This window comes from Salvelinus fontinalis, unplaced genomic scaffold, assembly GCF_029448725.1.
Source record: "Salvelinus fontinalis isolate EN_2023a unplaced genomic scaffold, ASM2944872v1 scaffold_1005, whole genome shotgun sequence".
Lineage (NCBI taxonomy): Eukaryota > Metazoa > Chordata > Actinopteri > Salmoniformes > Salmonidae > Salvelinus > Salvelinus fontinalis.
Genome location: NW_026601214.1, coordinates 3,122 through 22,736, shown reverse-complemented (window position 1 = coordinate 22,736; position 19,615 = coordinate 3,122). Strand labels below are relative to the sequence as shown.

Below are 19,615 nucleotides of genomic sequence, written 5' to 3'. Positions count from 1 at the left end.
CTTGTCCCAGAGAAACTCACTGGACTGCTTTAGCAGTTGATGCAGGGGTGCATTAGCATTGGAGAGGCTGGGTGCGAACTTGGCTAAGTAGTTGACCATGCCAAGCACTGTTTCCAGCTCTGCACGGTTCTTTGGTGGCTCCATTTCTTTTATGGTTGAGATCTTCTGTGGATCTGGCTTGATTCCAGTCGCTGTGAGAAGATGTCCAAAGTAGCTGACCTCTGTAGCGCCGACTGTGCTCTTCTCGGGTTGAGCCGGACTCCTCTCTCGCGGGACCTTTGCAGCATCGCGCGGAGGTTTCGGTCGTGCTCCTCTTTGCTTCGACTATAGACAAGGATGTTGTCCACAATTAGTGGATCCAACTAGTGGTCAGTATGAACTACTACACCCTCTCTCACATGAACGCTAACATTACTGGTTTCAGTGGGAAAGATGGTAAATGGTTCAGACATTAATGGCAAATATAAAAAACTAAGATACCCAAGTCACCGGAGTCTACAATTGCCGACTGTTAATGTAGAGTAGGGATAGTGAGAAGTAACATTCAAGACTGAAGCAATTACCCCCTCTAGTGGTAAACGTTATACTGTACCAGGTTACTACACACACTGATAATACGAAACATTGAGGACACCTGCTCTTTCCATGACAGACTATTTAAACATTTCAAATTCAGTGCAAAGTAATGTAGTGCATTGGTGTCTAGATCCCTCTTGGGTGGCAAAGTGTCACAAGAATCCTGTGGGGAGAGAAAACAAGAGAATACATTCAATTAATGGGTGTTAACTAATCAGGGTTCAATAAAGCACTTCAAGTCCTCAAATCCTTCAAAAGAGAGAGAGAATGAGAAAGGAGTATGGTCCCTGCAGTAGGACTACATGCTGGCCATGAGGTTCTCCAAGTGGTACTCCAGGAGGCTGGAGAGCTCCGTGACCAGAGACTCTGGGTTAAAGTACCAGGCCAGAAACATGTCATCTAGGAGAGCCATCAGCCCGCCCTGAAGAGAACACCACACAACACATAGAAAATGGCTCTGAGTTACTAGCTTATCAAGAGGAGAGAGACAATTAGAAATACTCCCCCTAAAATAACATTGGAACCTGGTTAACCATGAATAAGGAAGTAAAAAGGAAGTACACTAAGAATATGGAAGTAAACAGGAAGTAACCTCTTGACTCTTACATTGAGCAGCAGCAGGTATCTGTCAGCCTCTGGCTCCATGTTGGCAGCAGTGGGCAGAAAGGAGTACAGGAGAGCGTACAGATGCTCCACAAACCCACCGGCGTGCTAAAGGAAACAAAGGAGGAGAAAAGAGGAGAGAATAGAAGAGAAGAGGAATTTAAGTGAAACTGCTAATAGAGAGATATCAAAACATGTACCAGTGAGATGCTACTTACGACCATCAGGGACTTCTGAGCTGTCATCATCCCAAACAGCACCAGTTCAAAGAGGACATCTATCATGTTCACATGATGGATCTAGGACAAGAAAACACGTTTGGAGAAAATAGGAATGATTTCATATAGATCAGCTACTGTGATGTATAGAAGACATGCATGTGGAAGAACTCAGTGAGACTTGAAAGAGTTAATGAACTCACCTTTGCCTCAGCCAGCTCCCTCTCAATGTCATTCCGCTTGGAGGGGTCACTCAGGTAGTCCACAAAGTCGTTATAAGTACGGATGAACTTGGCCTCGTCCTATGACAAAGAAAAGAGCATCTTAGTGAACAGAACACATTTCACCTCAGGGGCGCTCTCTTTCCCTTGACAGAGAATGCGTTAGTGAGTTACCATGTGGTTGGCCTGAACCAGTGCGCCCAGGAGGACACAAACAGATGGTTCCTGCTCAGGGTGGAACCAAGCAGGGTCTAGGGGAGAGGGAAGAGTTAGGGTGAGACATCTTCCTCTAGGAGAGAACAAGAAGTCACAGAGAGAAAAAGAAAAGTGTGTCCACTCACAGTGATGGTCTGGCGCAGGGAGACGAGCCTCAGGGCGATGTCCTCCACTCTCTTGGTGGTTAGGTAGAGGCTGTGAAAGGGAGGGATTGGAGCATGTCAACCATTAGAGTCAATGGGGGATAGCAGCATTATGACCACTATCCTTCAGCATCTGACAAGCCCAGACTACACAGACATTTAGAGGAACTCACTTTACCAGAGGAACCTCCCTCTCCTCAGGCAGCATGTCCTCCTCCCAACCCTACGACAACAAAACAAGCATTCAAAATCAGTGACCAATGAGCATACATTTAGTTTTACTTTTATTTAAGAGCAATCGAAGGCCACGGAAGGAGAGTTGTATGGCATTGAAGCTCGTCTGGAGGGTAGTTAACACAGTGTCCAAAGAAGGGCCAGAAGTATACAGAATGGTGTCGTCTGCGTAGAGGTGGATCAGAGACTCACCAGCAGCAATAGCGACATCATTGATGTATACAGAGAAGAGTCGGCCCAAGAATTGAACCCTATGGCACCCCCATAGAGACTGCCAGAGGCCCAGGCTACAGGAAGCCGATTTTACACACTGAACTCGATCAGAGAAGTAGTTGGTGAACCAGGCGAGGCAATCATTTGAGAAACCAAGGCTGTTGAGTCTGTCGGTAAGGATGTGGTGATTGACAGAGTCAAAAGCCTTGGCCAGGTCAATGAATACGGCTGCACAGTATTGTTTCTTATCGATGGCGGTTAAGATATCGTTTAGGACCTTAAACGTGGCTGAGGTGCACCCATGACCATGATAGAGCATGACGCTTGCAAAGCCAGGGTCGTGGGTTCGATTCCCGTCACCACCCATACATAAACGACAGCAGGTTTTATTGTAAGTCGCTTTGGATAAAAGTGTCTGATGAATGACATATATTATTTTTATATAGTCACTTACTTGCTATACAATGTAGAGAGAAAAAGGGTCAATTCAAGAGGGAGCTACGAAATTCATGTCCATACATCGTTTTCTTTGCCTGATGTCATTAGAAATTACATAGAATTAATCATTAGCTTGTTCTCTACAATATTATAACATTCATATACTTGTACTTGACAGTGTTGATGAAATAATAATGATCATTTGCTGTGACCATTACTAGTTTAGACTGCACCGCACTTGGTTGTATGTGTTCCATATTTGGTGTTGTGAGGTTAAATCTCAGAGTAAATCGTCGGTAACTTTTCAACCATATTTGATAGAGACATTGGGTTTAGACTATTATTTTCTGACAATGTTCTATTGATAACCTTGAATGAATTACTAATTTTATGTTTTTGGCTATTTTGCTACCAGTTGCTTTCCTATATCGTTGGTATAATATAAAATACAAATACCAAATATTGTGTTTTATAAAGTCACTAGCTAGATTGGAAGAATGAGACAAACAAGGTGATTTTTTATTGTGTTGTTTAACTCCTGAAAGTATAATCTTTGCCACAGTGGGCTATAAAGTCTTTTGGAGGACATATTGACCAAATTCAGACAAGGTGGGGCCACAGCCCACGGAAAAAAGCACTGAAGGCTCTACACTACCGGTCAAAAGTTTTAGAACACCTACTCATTCAAGGGTTTTTCTTTATTTTTACTATTTTCTACATTGAAGAAAAATAGTGAAGACATCAAAACAATGAAATAACACATATGGAATCATGTAGTAACCAAAAAAGTGTTAAACAAAACCAAATATATTTTAGATTCTTCAAAGTAGCCACCCTTTGCCTTGATGACAGCTTTGCACACTCTTGGCATTCTCTCAACCAGCTTCATGAGAAAGTCACCTGGAATGCATTTCAATTAACAGGTGTGCCTTCTTAAAAGTGGAATTTCTTTCCTTTTTAATGCATTTGACACAATCAATTGTGTTGTGACAAGGTGGGGGGGGGGGGGGGGGGTATACAGAAGATAGCCCTATTTGGCAAAATACTAAGTCCATATTATGGCAAGAACAGCTCAAATAAGCAAAGAGAAATCATTACTTTATGACATGAAGGTCAGTCAATACGGAATATTTCAAGTGTAGTTGCAAAAACAATCAAGCACTATGATGAAACTGGCTCTCATGAGGACCACCACAGCAATGGAAGACCCAGAGTTACCTCTGCTGCCGAGGATAAGTTCATTAGAGTTACCAGCCTCAGATATTGCTGCCCAAATAAATGCTTCACAGAGTTCAAGTAACTGACACATCTCAACATCAACTGTTCAGAGGAGACTGTGTGAGTCAGGCCTTTATAGTTGAATTGCTGCAAAGAAACCACTATTAAAGGACACCAATAAGAAGAGACTTACTTGGCCCATGAAACACAATCAATTTGTCCTTTGGTCTGGAGCCCAAATTTGAGATTTTTGGTTCCAACTGCCATATCTTTGTGAGATGCAGTGTGGGTGAACAGATGATCTCTGCATGTGTATTTCCTACCATAAAGCATGGAGTAGGAGGGTATATGGTGTGGGGGTGCTTTTCTGTTGACACTGTCTGTGATTTATTTAGAATTCACACTTAACCAATATGGCTACAACAGCATTCTGCAGCTATACGTTATCCCATCTGGTTTGGGCTTAGTGGGACTATCATTTGTTTTAATAAATTATTATAAAAAAATAAAAACAATTGTTTGTTACTTTTACACCTTTTTCGTGGAATCCAATTGGTAGTTACAGTCTTGTCTCATCGCTGCAACTCCCGTATGGACTCGGGAGAGGCGAAGGTCGAGAGCCGTGCGTCCTCCAAAACACAACCCAGCCAAGCCGCACTGCTTCTTGACACAATGCCTGCTTAACCCGGAAGCCAGGCGCACCAATGGGTCGGAGGAAACACCATACACCTGGCAACCCTGTCAGTGTGCATTGCGCCCGGCTCGCCACAGGAGTCGCTAGAGCTCGATAGGACAAGAACATCCCTGCCGGCCAAACCCTCCCCTAACCCGGACAACGCTGGGCCAATTGTGTGCCGCCCCATGGGTCTCCCGGTCGCGGCCCGGCTGCGACAGAGCCTGGACTCCAACCAGGATCTCTAACTGCACAGCTTACCTTAGACCACAGCGCTACTCAGGAGAATTCATTTGTTTTTCAACAGGACAATGACCCAACACACCTCCAGGCTGTGTAAGGGCTATTTTACCAAGAAGGAGAGTGACGGAGTGCTGTATCAGATGACCTGGCCTCCACAATCCCCCGATCTCAACCAAATTGAGATGTTTTGAGATGAGTAGGACCGCAGAGTAAAGGAAAAACAGCCAACAAGTGCTCAGCATATGTGTGAACTCCTTCAAGACTGTTGGAAAAGCATTCCACGTGAAGTTGGGTGAGCGAATGCCAAGAGTGTGCAAAGCTGTCATCAAGGCAAAGGGTGGCTATTTGAAAAATCTCAAATATACAGTATGATATGTTTTGATATGTTTCACACTTTTTTGGTTACTACATGATTCCATGTGTGTTATTTCATAGTTTTGATGTATACACTATTATTCAACAATGTAGAAAATAGCATTTTCTTCTTTGACGCACCTTATGTCTAAACTTCTTTACAGTGAAATGATCTTGGTGATCTCAACTGGTGTTGGTTAAAACCGGTGTCTGATGATTTAAAAATGTTTTGTAATTCTATGAATCTTACCCGGTTGATTAACTCACCCACTCGCCCAAATCTTAAATGCCCAGATAAATCTACCCTGATTGATTTGATATTAACAAATGTTCCACATAAATATTCTGCGGTTGGTGATTTTTGTAATGATTTAAGTGACCATTATGCTGTTAGAAATACTAAGGTTCCTAAGACAAACCCATGTTTTATTCGTAAGAGAAATTTGAAGTGTTTTAATGAGCAGGCTTTCTTTCATGATTTGTTTTATTTTGACTGGAGCAAGATTGAGCTTATCCCTGATGTGGAAACTGCCTGGATATTCTTTAATTATGTTTTCTTCCAAATAGTAAACACACATGCCCCATTCCGCAGGTTCAGGGTTAAAGGGCGGGATAATCCATGGTTTTCTTCTGAGCTGTCTTGTATTATTCACGACCGTAATCTAGCCTGGGCTAAAGCAAGGAAATCATGTTCTGATGCTGATTGGCTTATTTTTAGGCAGTTACGAAACAAGTGTTCTTTTCTTCTCAGGAAGGCCAAGTCTGAATATTTTATGTCTGTTACCACTGATAACCTGAATGACCCTAGAAAGTTTTGGAAGGCTATTAAGTCTATGTCTGGTAACAGTAATGTTACTGAATTACCGTCATGTGTTTTGAAGGACTCTCTTGCTGTATATGACAACTGAAATGCTGAATTGTTTCAATGAGCACTTTGTATCATCTGGTAGGCTGTTTGATTCAGTGTCCTCTGTCTCTGTACAACCCTGTGTGGATGAACCAGTGACCTCTGTCTCTGTACAACCCTGTGTGGATGAACCAGTTAGAGCTGGTCAAACTTTTTGCCATTCTCAGTGCAGGTGGTACATAAAGTCCTGAAATCCTTAGATCAGAGAAAGCCTGCAGGTCTTGATCATTTGGATCCCTGCTTTTTAAATCTGGCAGCTGATTTCATAGCTGAACCACTTACATATCTGTTCAATCTAACCCTGGAATGTAATGATATTCCGAAAATCTGGAAATCAGCATTTGTCCTTGTCACGCCCTGGCCTTAGTATTCTTTGTTTTCTTTATTATTTTAGTTAGGTCAGGGTGTGACATGGGGAATGTTTGTGTTTTGGGTGGTTATATGGTAAAGGGGGTGTTGGGTGTAGTGTATGGGTTTGTGTTGAGTGAAGGTGTCTAGCTGTGTCTATGGTTGAGTGTAGGTTCTAGGAAAGTCTATGGTTGTCTGAATTGGGTCTCAATTAGAGACAGCTGGTTATTGTTGTCTCTGATTGGGAGCCATATTTAAGGCAACCATAGGCTTTAGCTGTTTGTGGGGAATTGTCTATGTCTGTGTCTATGTTGCATGTTTTTGCACTTAGTCATTTATAGCTTCACGTTTGATGTTTTTGTTTCGTTTTGTCCTTCTTCTAATAAAGAAGATGTACTTTCCACGCGCTGAGCCTTGGTCCTCTCTCAGTCCCTTTGACGATCGTGACAGTCCTACCACTTTTAAAAGTGGGAGATCCAACTCTTTTAAATAATAGGTCAATCTCTACTTGAAACCCTTGTGAGTGAACAGCTAAAATAGTTTTTATTTACTAACTCTATTTTATCAATGTACCAATTGGGCTTCAGGAAGAAGCATAGCACAATTACAGCAGCCATGAAGCTTTTAAATGATATCACTGAAGCCCTTGACAAAAAACAACACTGTGTCTCACTTTTTATTGATCTCTCTAAGGCTTTTGATACAGTTGATCATGCTATACTAAGGCAGAGATTTTCGAGTGTAGGTCTTTCAGAGCATGCAGTTGCATGGTTTGCTAACTATCTGTCTGATAGAACTCAGTGCACTCAATTTGATGGGCTTATGTCTGTTAAATTGTCTGTCTTTAATGGTGTGCCCCAAGGCTCTGTACTTGGTCCTCTCTTATTCACTATTTATATAAATGATTTAGACAAAAATGTCCAAAATGCGCAACTTCATTGTTATGCTGATGATACTGTTATTTACAGTTGTGCCTCGTCTCTTACAAAATCTTTCCAGAACTTGCAAACTGCTTTTTATACTGTTCAACATACCTTGTGTCAATTGAAGCTTATCCTCAATACTGACAAAACTAAACTAATGGTGTTTTCTAAAGCAAGAAATAGACCTCTGAAGCTTTCACCTATTACTACCTGTCAGGGCAAGGAGATTGAGGTTGTAACCTCATATAAATATCTTGGAATTTTAATTGCATATTCAACAACTTACAAAAAAATTGAAGCTGAAATTGGGATTTTATTTTAGGAATAAGGCCTGTTTTTCTTTTGAAGCCAGGAGGCTAGTATCAGCTACATTTATGCCTTTACTAGACTATGGAGATATTTTATATATGAATGCTTCCGCTCAGTGTTTGAGATCAATTGATACCCTTTACCATGGCACTTTGAGATTTTTTTTAAACTGCAAAACCCTTACGCACCACTGCACTTTGTATACCAGGGTTGGCTGGCCTTCTCTAGTCACCCGTAGGCTCAGTCACTGGTATACTTTGATTTATTAAGCCATTTTGGGTTTACTACCTTTTTATTTGGGCATTTTTATTGTTCAGAAATGTGGTGGGTACTCTCTTTGTTCGCTGGACTTTATCCTGCTAACTGTTCCAAATGTCCGAACTGAATTTGGTAAAAGGGCTTTTATGTACTCTGCGCCATCGTCTTGGAACGCTTTACAAAATACTTTTAAACTGGAAGAACTTGTCCCGATTGGTATTTTTAAATCACTGATGAATGATCTTGAGACTGATTCCCTGACCTGTCAATGTTTTTAATTTGCTGTTTTTGATTTTTGTTATACTCTTGTGAATTCAATGGTTTCTACTAGATTACTTGTTGTTTGTTTGTATTTTTGTAATGACTTGGTGCTGCCTATCTTGGCCAGGACGCTCTTGAAAAGGAGATTTTAAATCTCAATGAGGCCTTCCTGGTTAAATAAAGGTTAAATAAATAGTAAAAATAAAGAAAACCCCTTGAATGAGTAGGTGTTATAATAGCAATAAGGCACCACTGAGGTTTGTGGTATATAGCCAATATAACACCCCTCCTTGGGCCTTACTGCTTAAATAACCCATCTCTTTTATAACAGGATATTATCATTGACTATATGAAAGTGCATGTATGAATGAGTCTGATTTACCGTTTAATGGCAGGTTCACCTTCTGAAGCCAGGTGAGGTTCCCAAAGCGTGCTGCACAACCACCAAGCTCAGTCCCATCTCTGTACTCTTCTATGCTGACAACAACAACGTGATCCTAAAGAAGCATCGCAACATGGTGGTCAAGACCTGTGACAATGCCTGTGACACCAGTGGTAGCCCATCTATCTATTCTTAATTTTAATCAACTTAATTGCCATTGTTCCAAAAGAAACAAAGAGGGTAAAATAACTTGCAACCAGCAATAATCTGTCAATATGCTGATAAATAGTATGTATCTAATATATTGATTTTGAGTCAGAGTGGTATATGAACAACACCCATTGGACCTATAACCATACTTCACTTTTGATTAACTAAACTATTCAAATCTACAGTAATTCAGATAATTACATCACCCCTTCATGTCATATATTCTGTGACCAATCAAAGCTGTAAAGTACTGTATCATAAGTATATCAATGCTAAATTTCTGCCCTTTTGATGACTATAATATCTTGTTGAACCATGAATTTGTCATTGTCTCTTTTAGAAGTACTAAACATGGTTTGCAAAAAATAAACGTTTTTCTTCTTCTTTAATCATACTTTTAACCAGTACAAGTTAGTAACAATGGAAAATGGCAACAAACAAAAAAATGTTTGGCCATTTTTGTATGTACAGTGTAACAAATACACAGTGATGTATGTCCTTGTCAACAGATATCTGGAGGACTGTATACGGCTATATTTGTAATAAACTATACTGAACAAAAAAACGCAACATGTAAAAGGTTGGTCCCATGTTTCATGAGCTGAAGTTAAAGGTCCCGGGAAATGTTCTGTACGCCAAAAAAAATAAAACATGTGAGCATTTCTCCATCGCCAAGATAATCTATCCACATTGAAAGGTGCACCATATCAAGAAACTGATTAACTAGCATGATCATTACACAGGTGCACCTTTTGCTGGGGACAAAAGGCCACTAAAATATATATTTGTCACAACACAATGCCACAGACGTCTGAAGTTCTGAGGGATTGTGCAATTGGTATGCGGACTGCAGGAATGTCAACCAGAGCTGCTGCCAGAGAATTGAATGTTCATTTCTCTACCATAAGTCGCTTCCAACTTCATTTTAGAGTATTTGGCAGTACATCAAACTGACAATGTTCCTGCCTGCTAGCCATTCAAAATGTAACGATTCCTTTTGGGTGTCAGGGAAAATGTATGGAGTAAAAAGTACATTATTTTCCTTAGAAATGTAGTAAAGTAAAAGTTGTCAAAACTATAAATAGTAAAGTACAGATACCCCCCAAAACTACTTAAGTAGTACTTTAAAGTATTTTTACTTTAGTACTTTACACCACTATGTGTTTCAATAGAGTCTGACGTTCAGGGTGGTTGGACATATAAGATGGGGTGCTGGTGAGCTTCTGCCCCCATTTTAGGTCGTCACACAAATATTTCCCCACCCATGTCCATTGAATCATAGTAATTACACCTTAATTACAGGAAGCATAGCAAGAATGAAAGGAATCAATTTATCATTGAATGATTAATAAATCTCGCTTATTAAACCATCATTTCCAGGGGACCTATTGTCCTTCAGGCTTTTAATACAGTCTTATCTCAATTTCAGATAACTCATCACAAAAATCCCTGAAATCATTATCTTCTTAGCTACTTCTTTGCTACATTGTCTAAGAAAAGATACATATTGGAAGTTGGCTGGGCTGATGTATACAGATTCTGATAAAACTGGGAAACATGCTGAGAGATTTCTTTTGGATTTTTATTGGGAGTATTATTAATCATTAATTGACATATGGAAGGAAGTCTTTTCGCCTGGCCTTTTTTCTAAATTAAAGAAATATCTTTAATCATCTTGCTCTTACAAACCCTCCCCGGGCCTTTTCCTCGTAGAAACAATCTAACTGCATTTGCAATGATGATAGGTCCAGTAATTCCTGATTAGTTAGTTCCCTTTTTTTAGTTTAATCCATTATTCCCTTTATGATGTCATATTCTTTCTCTCTCTTGGCACGAGCAATTTCTTTTCCCATTGAAATAGCCAAAAGCCTTAATCAAATTTCCTTAGCTCCCAGTATAATATATATTAGCTCCCAAACATATTCATAACACAGGCACAACTCCTGTATTTATCATTAATTCCTGCTACTTCCTTCTTAAATACTTCATTCTCTAGTAAAGTCTTGTTCATTTTCCAGTAACCTTTAACTTTTTTGGGTTGACAAACCATGCATATTTATCTTTATTGAGATCCCGTTGTGGTCTGTTAAAATCCATGGTTCAATCGAGACTGTATCAACCTTGTCAGCAATATCTTCAGATATCAGCCAGAAATCAATACGGGATTGTATAGATAAATCTTTGGTACTCCATGTAAACATAATCTTATCTGGGTTCTTATGTCTCCAAATATCTAGAACACCTAACCTTAGACATATATTCCTTATCTCACAAACAGAATTGCTATCCATAGGAGGCCATCTATCTAGATTATCATGTAATACTGTATTAAAATCTCCACCCCATATTACTTTGGCCAATTGAAATTTAGACATCATTTTACTTATTTTCCTCTCAATGTCTCTAAATAAAATACAGTTACTTGACTTGTTATTGGAAGCTTAAGTATTTACAACAATGAATTGAACATGGTTAACATCTGCCAATAGTATAATCCATCTCCCTGTATTATCTGCTTCATGACTCAATATATGAGCCTTAAAGTTGCCTTTTAAAATAGGGACACCTGCTGACCGATTAGTACCAAATGAAAACCAAATGTCATTCATATCATCACCATTGACACTTCCAAAACGCAGTATCTGTGCAACAGGCATGAGTTTCTTGAATGAAATAAATCGGCACTCTTACCCTTACAATACAAAAATAAAGATCTCCTTTTCAAAAAATGACAGATTCCCCTGGCATTAATAGAAAAAACAGAAATGGACATTTACGATCAAAGTGACTATATGAAGAATATTAAACTTGTATACGTTCACATGAATCGGGTTCTCATAAAAAGAAAAGGTCTTACTAGTTGCAAATAAAAACATACCTTTGCACCACGTAAGTGGTTGATCTAAATTATATATATTTATACAATTCCAAATAACATTGTACTATAGATTGGTAAAAACGAATAGCCATTAAGCTAACATTAAGTGTCAGTGCGAATTTCCCTGCCATAAAAAATATATATATATAAAAAAAGTTTGGCTCACACAAACAATGCTCTTTCCTCAATAAATATCTAGTTTTATCAAATTAGCAAATAAAACTCAGTCCTGCACAACTCACTTGACAAGTCCAGCAGTCAACAAACTAGGCGTCAGCGCGAATTTCCCTTCCATTAACAAAAGCCTTAGCTCCCGCAAAGTATCCCCTTTTCCCTTCCTTCCTTGCTCTCTCAGTTATCGGCCACAGACGATTCAGAGCTTCTTTGTCAAATGGAAGCTGCTCCTTGGTTGGGGTATTCGGTTATGAATCGCATTCACCCCCCTTTTTTACACTGCAAGCATATGAGTGAGTTTCAACAATGCCTCTTTTCTCCTTGGAAGTTTCAACATCTATTATCTCAGCAACAGTTTGGTCATGTCCTGATTACATGCTACTAGCTATGGAGACGTTAGCAGGCTAATTTAACTACACATGTTGATGACACAAGTTTACTGGAGAACTGAGACGAAGTAGAGACTCTGGACAGGGTGGATATTCGTATAATAAAAAGCAGTTTTATTCAGAGGTAAAGATATCTGATACAAGCATGCTTGGACTCGTTCATTCGGCTCGTATGGAACCTGCAGACAGAGCCCAGATAACAGAAATACATAGTCATTTTATACAGCACAGAAAGTAGGTTGAGTCTGGAAGTTCTGGTCCTCTGGTTGGTTCTGATGAGTTGGGCGAGGTCTCCTTCAGGCTAGTATCACTGTCCCATTGGCTCTGAGTAGAGTTCTTTGTCTTCAAAAATGTTCAGACTGAAGAGGAGTTTTTTGTGTGTGCGTAGTCAGCCCTCTGTCCTTGGTTATGTGTGTGTGTCTCATTATTTCGTGGGAAGCCGTACCAAGCACTCTTGCTCAAGGCCTTCCCTGCCTTATCAGTGTTTATGAATGTTCTGTGTCAGCCATCTGTCTCTGGTGTGTGTGTGCCTCAGTTTCTGCTTGTGAGTATGTGAGAGAACCTTGTTTAAGAAAGAAGTTAGTTATAACAATGTAATAGCAATATGCTTGTGTTATTACAATGGTATTTCTTACAAATCCCCCTCTTCACGTCTCATAAGAGACGTGACAAAAGCTAGGACAAAAGCTATAAATGGCAAAATTAGAGTAAACTTTATCAGAGATAAAGTTTTGATTCCCTCTCTTCACGTCTCACAAGAGACGTGACAAAAGCTATAAATGGCAAAATTAGAGTAAACTTTATCAGAGATAAAGTTTTGATTCCCTCTCTTCACGTCTCACAAGAGACGTGACAAAAGCTATAAATGGCAAAATTAGAGTAAACTTTATCAGAGATAAAGTTTTGATTCCCTCTCTTCACGTCTCACAAGAGACGTGACAAAAGCTATAAATGGCGTTGAATCAGTCATCAGTCAAATAGCCTGGCTCAGCATCCTCCAGGGCAAGCAGAGGAAACATCTGTCCCTTCTCTGCCTGGTTGGGATCAATAGCAGTAGTTATGATCCTAGTGGCCAGTGTTCGAATACATGGAATGCAACAGCATCCACAAAGCACCAGTATCGCAGCGAAGACAGATATAGATACCAGTATGGAAGAAACAAGCGTCTTATATTTACCAAACGCATCCATCCAAGAGTCCCACATTGAGGTATTCACTCCTGAGTGGCTCTTCATTTTCCCATTAAGAGTACGAAGACCTTCTAAAGCAACAGTAAGACTACCATCAGTTGCTGTGTTATTGGGAATGAAAGTACAACATTGCTCTCCGAACATGGCACAAACACCTCCGCGTTCAGCCAACAACATATCCACCGCAATTCTATTTTGGAATGCCATCAGGGAAGTAGCTTCCAATTGGCCATGGACCGCCTCGAAGCCTTGTTGAGTCCAATTGCCCAGTTTCTGGACATTAAAATGAATGTAATTGATTCGGTCCACATTTTTATTAACTGTACACCACCAGCAAAATGATGATTCAAAACCCGCTGCAACCTGGTCTACTAGTTTATACTTATCTGGCACCCCCCTAGGGACTCCTATGGCGTCAATATAGGTGGGGTCTCCAGGATCCACTCCTGTTGATCTTTTGGACCGGGATAAATCCCCGTCCCTCTCTACACGGGCCATCAGGTCCTTTACTTCCATAGGATACACTGAAACAGGAAGAAGCAGAGAGACAAGAGCACAAAGACCAGTGGCATTCCCTGGCAGGCGGTCATATAGATGATTTCCTCCACACCACCACCAGACATCAGCTCTAGACACAGGTTGGAAAGGGGCATTAGGATTATGGGTGTTATTGCACCATTCATAAGGTAATGCTCCCAGCATTGGAGGGCCAAGGGACATATTTATACCAGTGAAATTAGCCCTGGCAACCTGAGAAGAAAACATCGGGGCCCTTTCTAGTACTTTTAACAATAGGGTAAAACTTGTCCCATATGGAGCAGTTGGCAGTTGGGTTGTCATGTTTCATAACAGGAAGAAGACATACGTCAGGTAGGGTAGCCGGTACAATGCGTAGGAGTGGACGGGCTCCCATACACACCACACAGCTCTGGTGGGTGGCCTTGCCCGCCTCCTCAGCCAATAATAGCCAATTATTCGTAAGTCCCGAGACCCCTGTAGCTGTAAGGATAGCACCGTCGAGAGTGGGCGGTGCAAGTTTGCCCACGATGAGGATGAGCAAGGACCAAAAGGAGACCACTCCAAGAACTACCCCTGGACATATTAGTAACCAAAAAACAAGAGTATGTTAAACCCTCAGGTCCATCCCTCTATACAACCTGTACCAGGTGGGCTCGTCGCCACCCGGGAACTTCAAACCTTCACAACAGGGAGGACAAACATCACTTTTTATTCATTTGACAACATCAACTACAGCGAACCAAGGGTCCTCCTCTGTCAGGCCCACTCTCCTGCGAAAGCTTGATTCCGTATCAGCCTCTCCAACTGGAGCCGCAAGCAGCGGCATCATACCAGAGGCCCTTGCCACATCTGTAACAGACTTCTTCAAACAAGGTATGATACAGGCAGCACAGAAATGAAAAACAACAACTAATGTCAGAAATTCAGTAATCATCATTGCAGTGTACTTACCAAACCAACCACCCAGCCAAGGGACCAGTCCAGTCTCCTCCACACCTGCAAGACCCTTCATCTCCACTGATAACCTTGCCAACCCACTCAGAGCTTTTGAAATGCTCCCATCCGAACTAGTATTGTTAGGGACAAACGTGCAACACTGTTCTCCAAACATTTTACATACGCCTCCCTGGATGGCCAGAATCATGTCCAGTGCTAGTCTATTTTGTCTACTGGTTTGAGAGGTAGCATCCAATTGTTCAGCCATTCCCGTAAGTGCTGTGTGGGTGTATTTAACAAATCATTATTAATTATAGTAGATATAATTGATCCAGGCATTATGCTTAGCATCAACAATAGCTGGGCCAATGATGGGCATCAGATGCCACAGGCCATCATTCCTGTTTAATGTCTGGAATTCGTGGGGGACCCCTATTGGGACCCCCAACAGGTTGGTGTGAATGTTATCTGTTCCCTCGGACCAAGGAGCGTCACGTTTCTGCCGTCTCCTGGGTTGGTCCCAAGCCTCTGTCATGTGCAGCTCCCAAAAGTTGGTTAGCTGTAACCTCAATCATAGGCAATGGTGTTTATCAGACTGGCCAAAACACATGTTCCCTGACAATCTCCTTTCCAAATGGGGTCAACCGCCTGGCAGGTCCACACATCCACCATACATCAGCAACACCTCTAGTTAATAGTGACATTACTGATGCAGACAGCAGTAGGGAACCTCCCATAGTCCATACCTCTACCTGTACCAGTGTTACAGCTGTAATATCCCCCATATGCCTTAACCCCCCATGGTGTCTTCTGGGGACGGACTTCTGGGAACACAAGACTCAGAGTTTTACACAGGGTTGAATTTGGCTTAAACTTTCCAATATGCACATCCAAACTTCCCCATTACTTAGGGCAAATGGGTGGGCAGACAGAATAGGTCTGGCATGTCCACATACGACACAGTCCTTTCTATTAAGTGTTTTATAGGCCAACCACATATTCTCCCTTCCCTCATAACCAGAATCAGTCCCCAATTGGTCACTATCTGAGATGTCTTTTTCATTTATTACCTATACCAGATTGTAGAGTTTAGGTGATGGTGTGGGACTTGGTCTTGAAGTGGTGGAGGAGGCCGGCTGAACCTGGTCTGTTGGAACTGGTGGTGGTTCTGGCAGTACTGTGATGGTAACATCCCCATCGTATCCTAAACAGACAACTCAGGACCACATACAGTCCTGTAAAGCCCCATCCTCTCCCAGAGAACACATCATCAGCCAGAGACCAAGCAACACTTTCACTTCTATGAACAAACACAGTGATGACAGGTCGGGGTCAGGGAATTCTTCATTAAGGAGTTGACCCCTGAGCTTTATTAGCAACAGTTCTTCTCCTTAACTCTGTGATCATTCGGCAGTGCCAGTGTGTCTCACCCTCCAAGTGCGATATGCCCCCAGGTCGAGTGAATCACCTTCTCCTTTAATTCACCTGTAATGCATAAAATCTTGGACATACAGGTTTGGTCAACAAACAGTTTATCATTTGTTCTATCTGATTATATTTTTAAATTCTATGCCTATTTTTTAGCTAGATTTTTTAATTAGTTTATTATCCAATAGGCCCCATCCTATCCTAGACCACAATGTACCCCTCCCCCGTTTGATACCTGGCTCTGGCCAGGGATCAACCTTACCTATTCTAAATAATGACTTAGTAAAATATTCTTATGTTCTACATTATTATGTTGGAGCGCCCCTTTTATTTTCCACATGTCCAATTCTCCCTTTTGTCTCCATTCAGTAACTGTTATCTACCCATTCTGTTATCTCTGTCCTGGCGCCCCTTCCAAAACTCCCTTCTCTGCTCTCAAACCTTCAAGGTCTCAGCAGTGCGGGGAGGGCCACTCTGTCTGCCCTTTCCCTTATCTGTCTGTAGCTTGGTCCCAAACATTAACTAAGTGTCTCACTGTTTTGACTTTATCTAAAATCATGGATTTAAAATTAACAACATGTCTTATAGTGTCAATCTCTAAAGTCCTTACATAACCTTAATAAACCTATCTCTATCTTCTTATGGCCAAAACAAATGCTAACCATATAAATTCCTTTCTTTACTAATAAGCTCTCTATCACTTTTATTTCCATGCCCTATAGGCTTAAAATATCTCCTGTTCAAACCAATTCAATAACAGCCCATTCAAAACCGTCATCGCCAATGTTTAAAAACAGAATCCTGACTCCTCTGTGGTTAAAACTACAATTATGGTCAAGAGTTATAAACTCTATTATATCAATTTACCTCAAAACTAGTATTCCCAAATGACCACAATTTCATTATCCTCACTACATTTCCCCTGTGGGTGATCAATCCACACGAAAATGCAATGAAGACAGGTCAAGAGGGTATTAAGGGTATTATCATGATTATTAGGTTTTGTTTTTGTGGTAAACGTTTTGGGCCAAGGGGTTTTCCGTGTTCCGAGAGACAAGATAATACTAGGTTTTTTACTTTGAGTTTTATTCAGACAAGGGACTTTGTTAAGACAAAGGGCTCCCCCAGTAAATCTAGACATAGTATGAAACACGAATGTAAGGAGGTGATTTAAATCATTCGTTTTAAATTTCCCCGATGTTTCATGTACTAACCATACAACTGTGATAAACGTACACTGTCCCTTTAAAAACTCTCATGCCTGCCATACCAGGTTGCGAGTCGTTCTTTGTCCCCCATAATGAAAACAGATCACGTTTAGAATACGTTTACTTATTGTTCGAATTCTCTGGTGTTACCTAAACCAAAAACCAATAACTTTCAGCAACTTTTGAAAAGTATCTCAAAGCTATAATGTACACATTTTCCCTCTAAATGACACAACCAATTTTCTCTAGCATAATTTAATACAGCCACACCCGGTAAATCATTATCAAATGTTAAATATACAGGTTTAGTACTTTTATCAAATAGATTAGTATAGTTCAAATAAAGATATGCTTTTACTAGCGCTCAACCTGTGTTCAGAACGCAGCAACTAGCCAATATAATACCAAAAATGACTGTCTTATTCATGCCTCTAGGCAAAACTTCTAGTTACTCCAACTAAGTTTAGCAGCAAAACTATCGTATAAGTAAAATCAACTTCTCAACTCTTTCCATTCCAAAGTGTAAACTTACCATATACTTCGCTAAATTTATATCGCATGTCAGCCAATCCATAACAATAATATCATTAGTCTGTAAATTTAACCTAAATAAGTTATTAAATGTATTCTCTCTACTCCGAATTGGTTCTAATTTTTTCTGTCACCAGCCTTCAAACCGGCTCTCCATTTTCTGGGAGACCGTTGAGTGCTGCAATACTGCCATCTTCTGTCCATTCTCTGTACAGCTCTAAGAGTTATGAGTGTGTGAAGGAATATCACAAATAAGGGGCCAGATATCCCATCAACCTTGCCCAGGGAGAGAGAAATGTCCCTCTAACTGGGAGAGGTTCCTTCTTCAGGGGAGGCGAAGTTTAATGCCGCATCACCTGAATCAGGAGTGTCTTAATTTGGAATCAAATTTAGGCCGCTCAAATCGGCTCTGACTTCTGTAAGGAATTGGAGCTAGAGTACAATGTGTGAGGTGGTGCCAAGGTGCGCCTGATTTACCTTTGACCTGAACTGAGTGTGAAGTAACCTCCTTCACTTCGTTCAGTTCAGTCCACCTGGGTTCTAGCCACTTTCTCTTGTGGACTCTCACCCCACCCAGTCACCATTTTACATTCCGTGGTGGCGTGCCTCCTGGCAGCTTCCCCTCTCGGACCTTGCGAACCTGGGTAGAGAGTGCTACAGAGAGTTCCGTCAGTTGTTTCACATAATTACATCAAGAGCGGGCATATGACCTCCCTCTCTTGGTGGACCAGTCATTATCTCATGAGGAGAGAGATGGGTGCCTGCCCCTGGAGAGGCTCTCATGGCCATCAACGCCAGAGGCAGGGCTTCAACCCATATCAACTTCGAACCTGCACATACTTTAGCTATCTTAGCCTTAAGGGTTTGATTGGCGCGTTACACGAGACCCTCTCTGTCTTATAAATTAAGTACTATGTGTGTGTAATCTATCCACTATCTTTGTATACTTAGCCCGTCTCTGAGTATAAAACCCGAGACGAATTCTCGGTGCAAGTGCAGACTTATCTCTTGCACTTCACCCTCGCACACAAATAATTATTTATAGCAGTTATTACTGTTAATCAGTTTTTTCGAGTTGTTGTATATTTTCCCAGAAGGTGTCGGAATCGCCCTCCCGGAAGAATATATTAACAAATCCAGGCGCTTCTGAACCAATTGTCAATTCAATTTTAAGAATTATTTTGCAATAGTTATAATTGCTTTTTAGTTTTTCGATTCGTTAAATACTTTCCCAGAAGGTGTCGGAATCGCCCTTCCGGAACAGTATATTAACAAATCCAAGCGCTGCTGTATCAATTGTCAATTCAATTTTAAGAATTATTTTGCAATAGTTTTAATTGCTTTTTAGTTTTTCGATTCGTTAAATACTTTCCCAGAAGGTGTCGGAATCGCCCTTCCGGAACAGTATATTAAC

General features: G+C 40.9%; 1 protein-coding gene across 1 annotated transcript; it reads right to left on the bottom strand.

Annotated features, from left to right (window-relative positions):
- Positions 1–231: 231 nt before the first annotated feature.
- On the bottom strand, positions 232–12,187 carry LOC129848134 (uncharacterized). Its single transcript, XM_055915609.1, has 9 exons — positions 12,069–12,187; positions 8,739–8,853; positions 2,156–2,200; positions 1,960–2,029; positions 1,793–1,869; positions 1,601–1,699; positions 1,398–1,478; positions 1,183–1,287; positions 232–739 (listed from the first exon to the last, which is right to left on the bottom strand). The coding sequence occupies exons 3-9, from the start codon at positions 2,183–2,185 to the stop codon at positions 569–571; spliced, it is 633 nt and encodes a 210-aa protein (XP_055771584.1). The 5' UTR covers positions 2,186–2,200; positions 8,739–8,853; positions 12,069–12,187; the 3' UTR covers positions 232–568.
- Between the last annotated feature and the right edge of the window lie 7,428 nt (positions 12,188–19,615).

What these genes read in the sequence shown, in the direction of transcription:
- LOC129848134 (XM_055915609.1), bottom strand. Translation starts at nt 2,185, where the DNA reads ATGCTGCCTGAGGAGAGGGAGGTTCCTCTG. An exon ending in GGGAGCTGGCTGAGGCAAAG is followed by an intron (nt 1,479 to 1,600) that starts GTGAGTTCATTA and finishes TTCTTGTCCTAG; the next exon opens with ATCCATCATGTGAACATGAT. An exon ending in GATACCTGCTGCTGCTCAAT is followed by an intron (nt 740 to 1,182) that starts GTAAGAGTCAAG and finishes CTCTCCCCACAG; the next exon opens with GATTCTTGTGACACTTTGCC.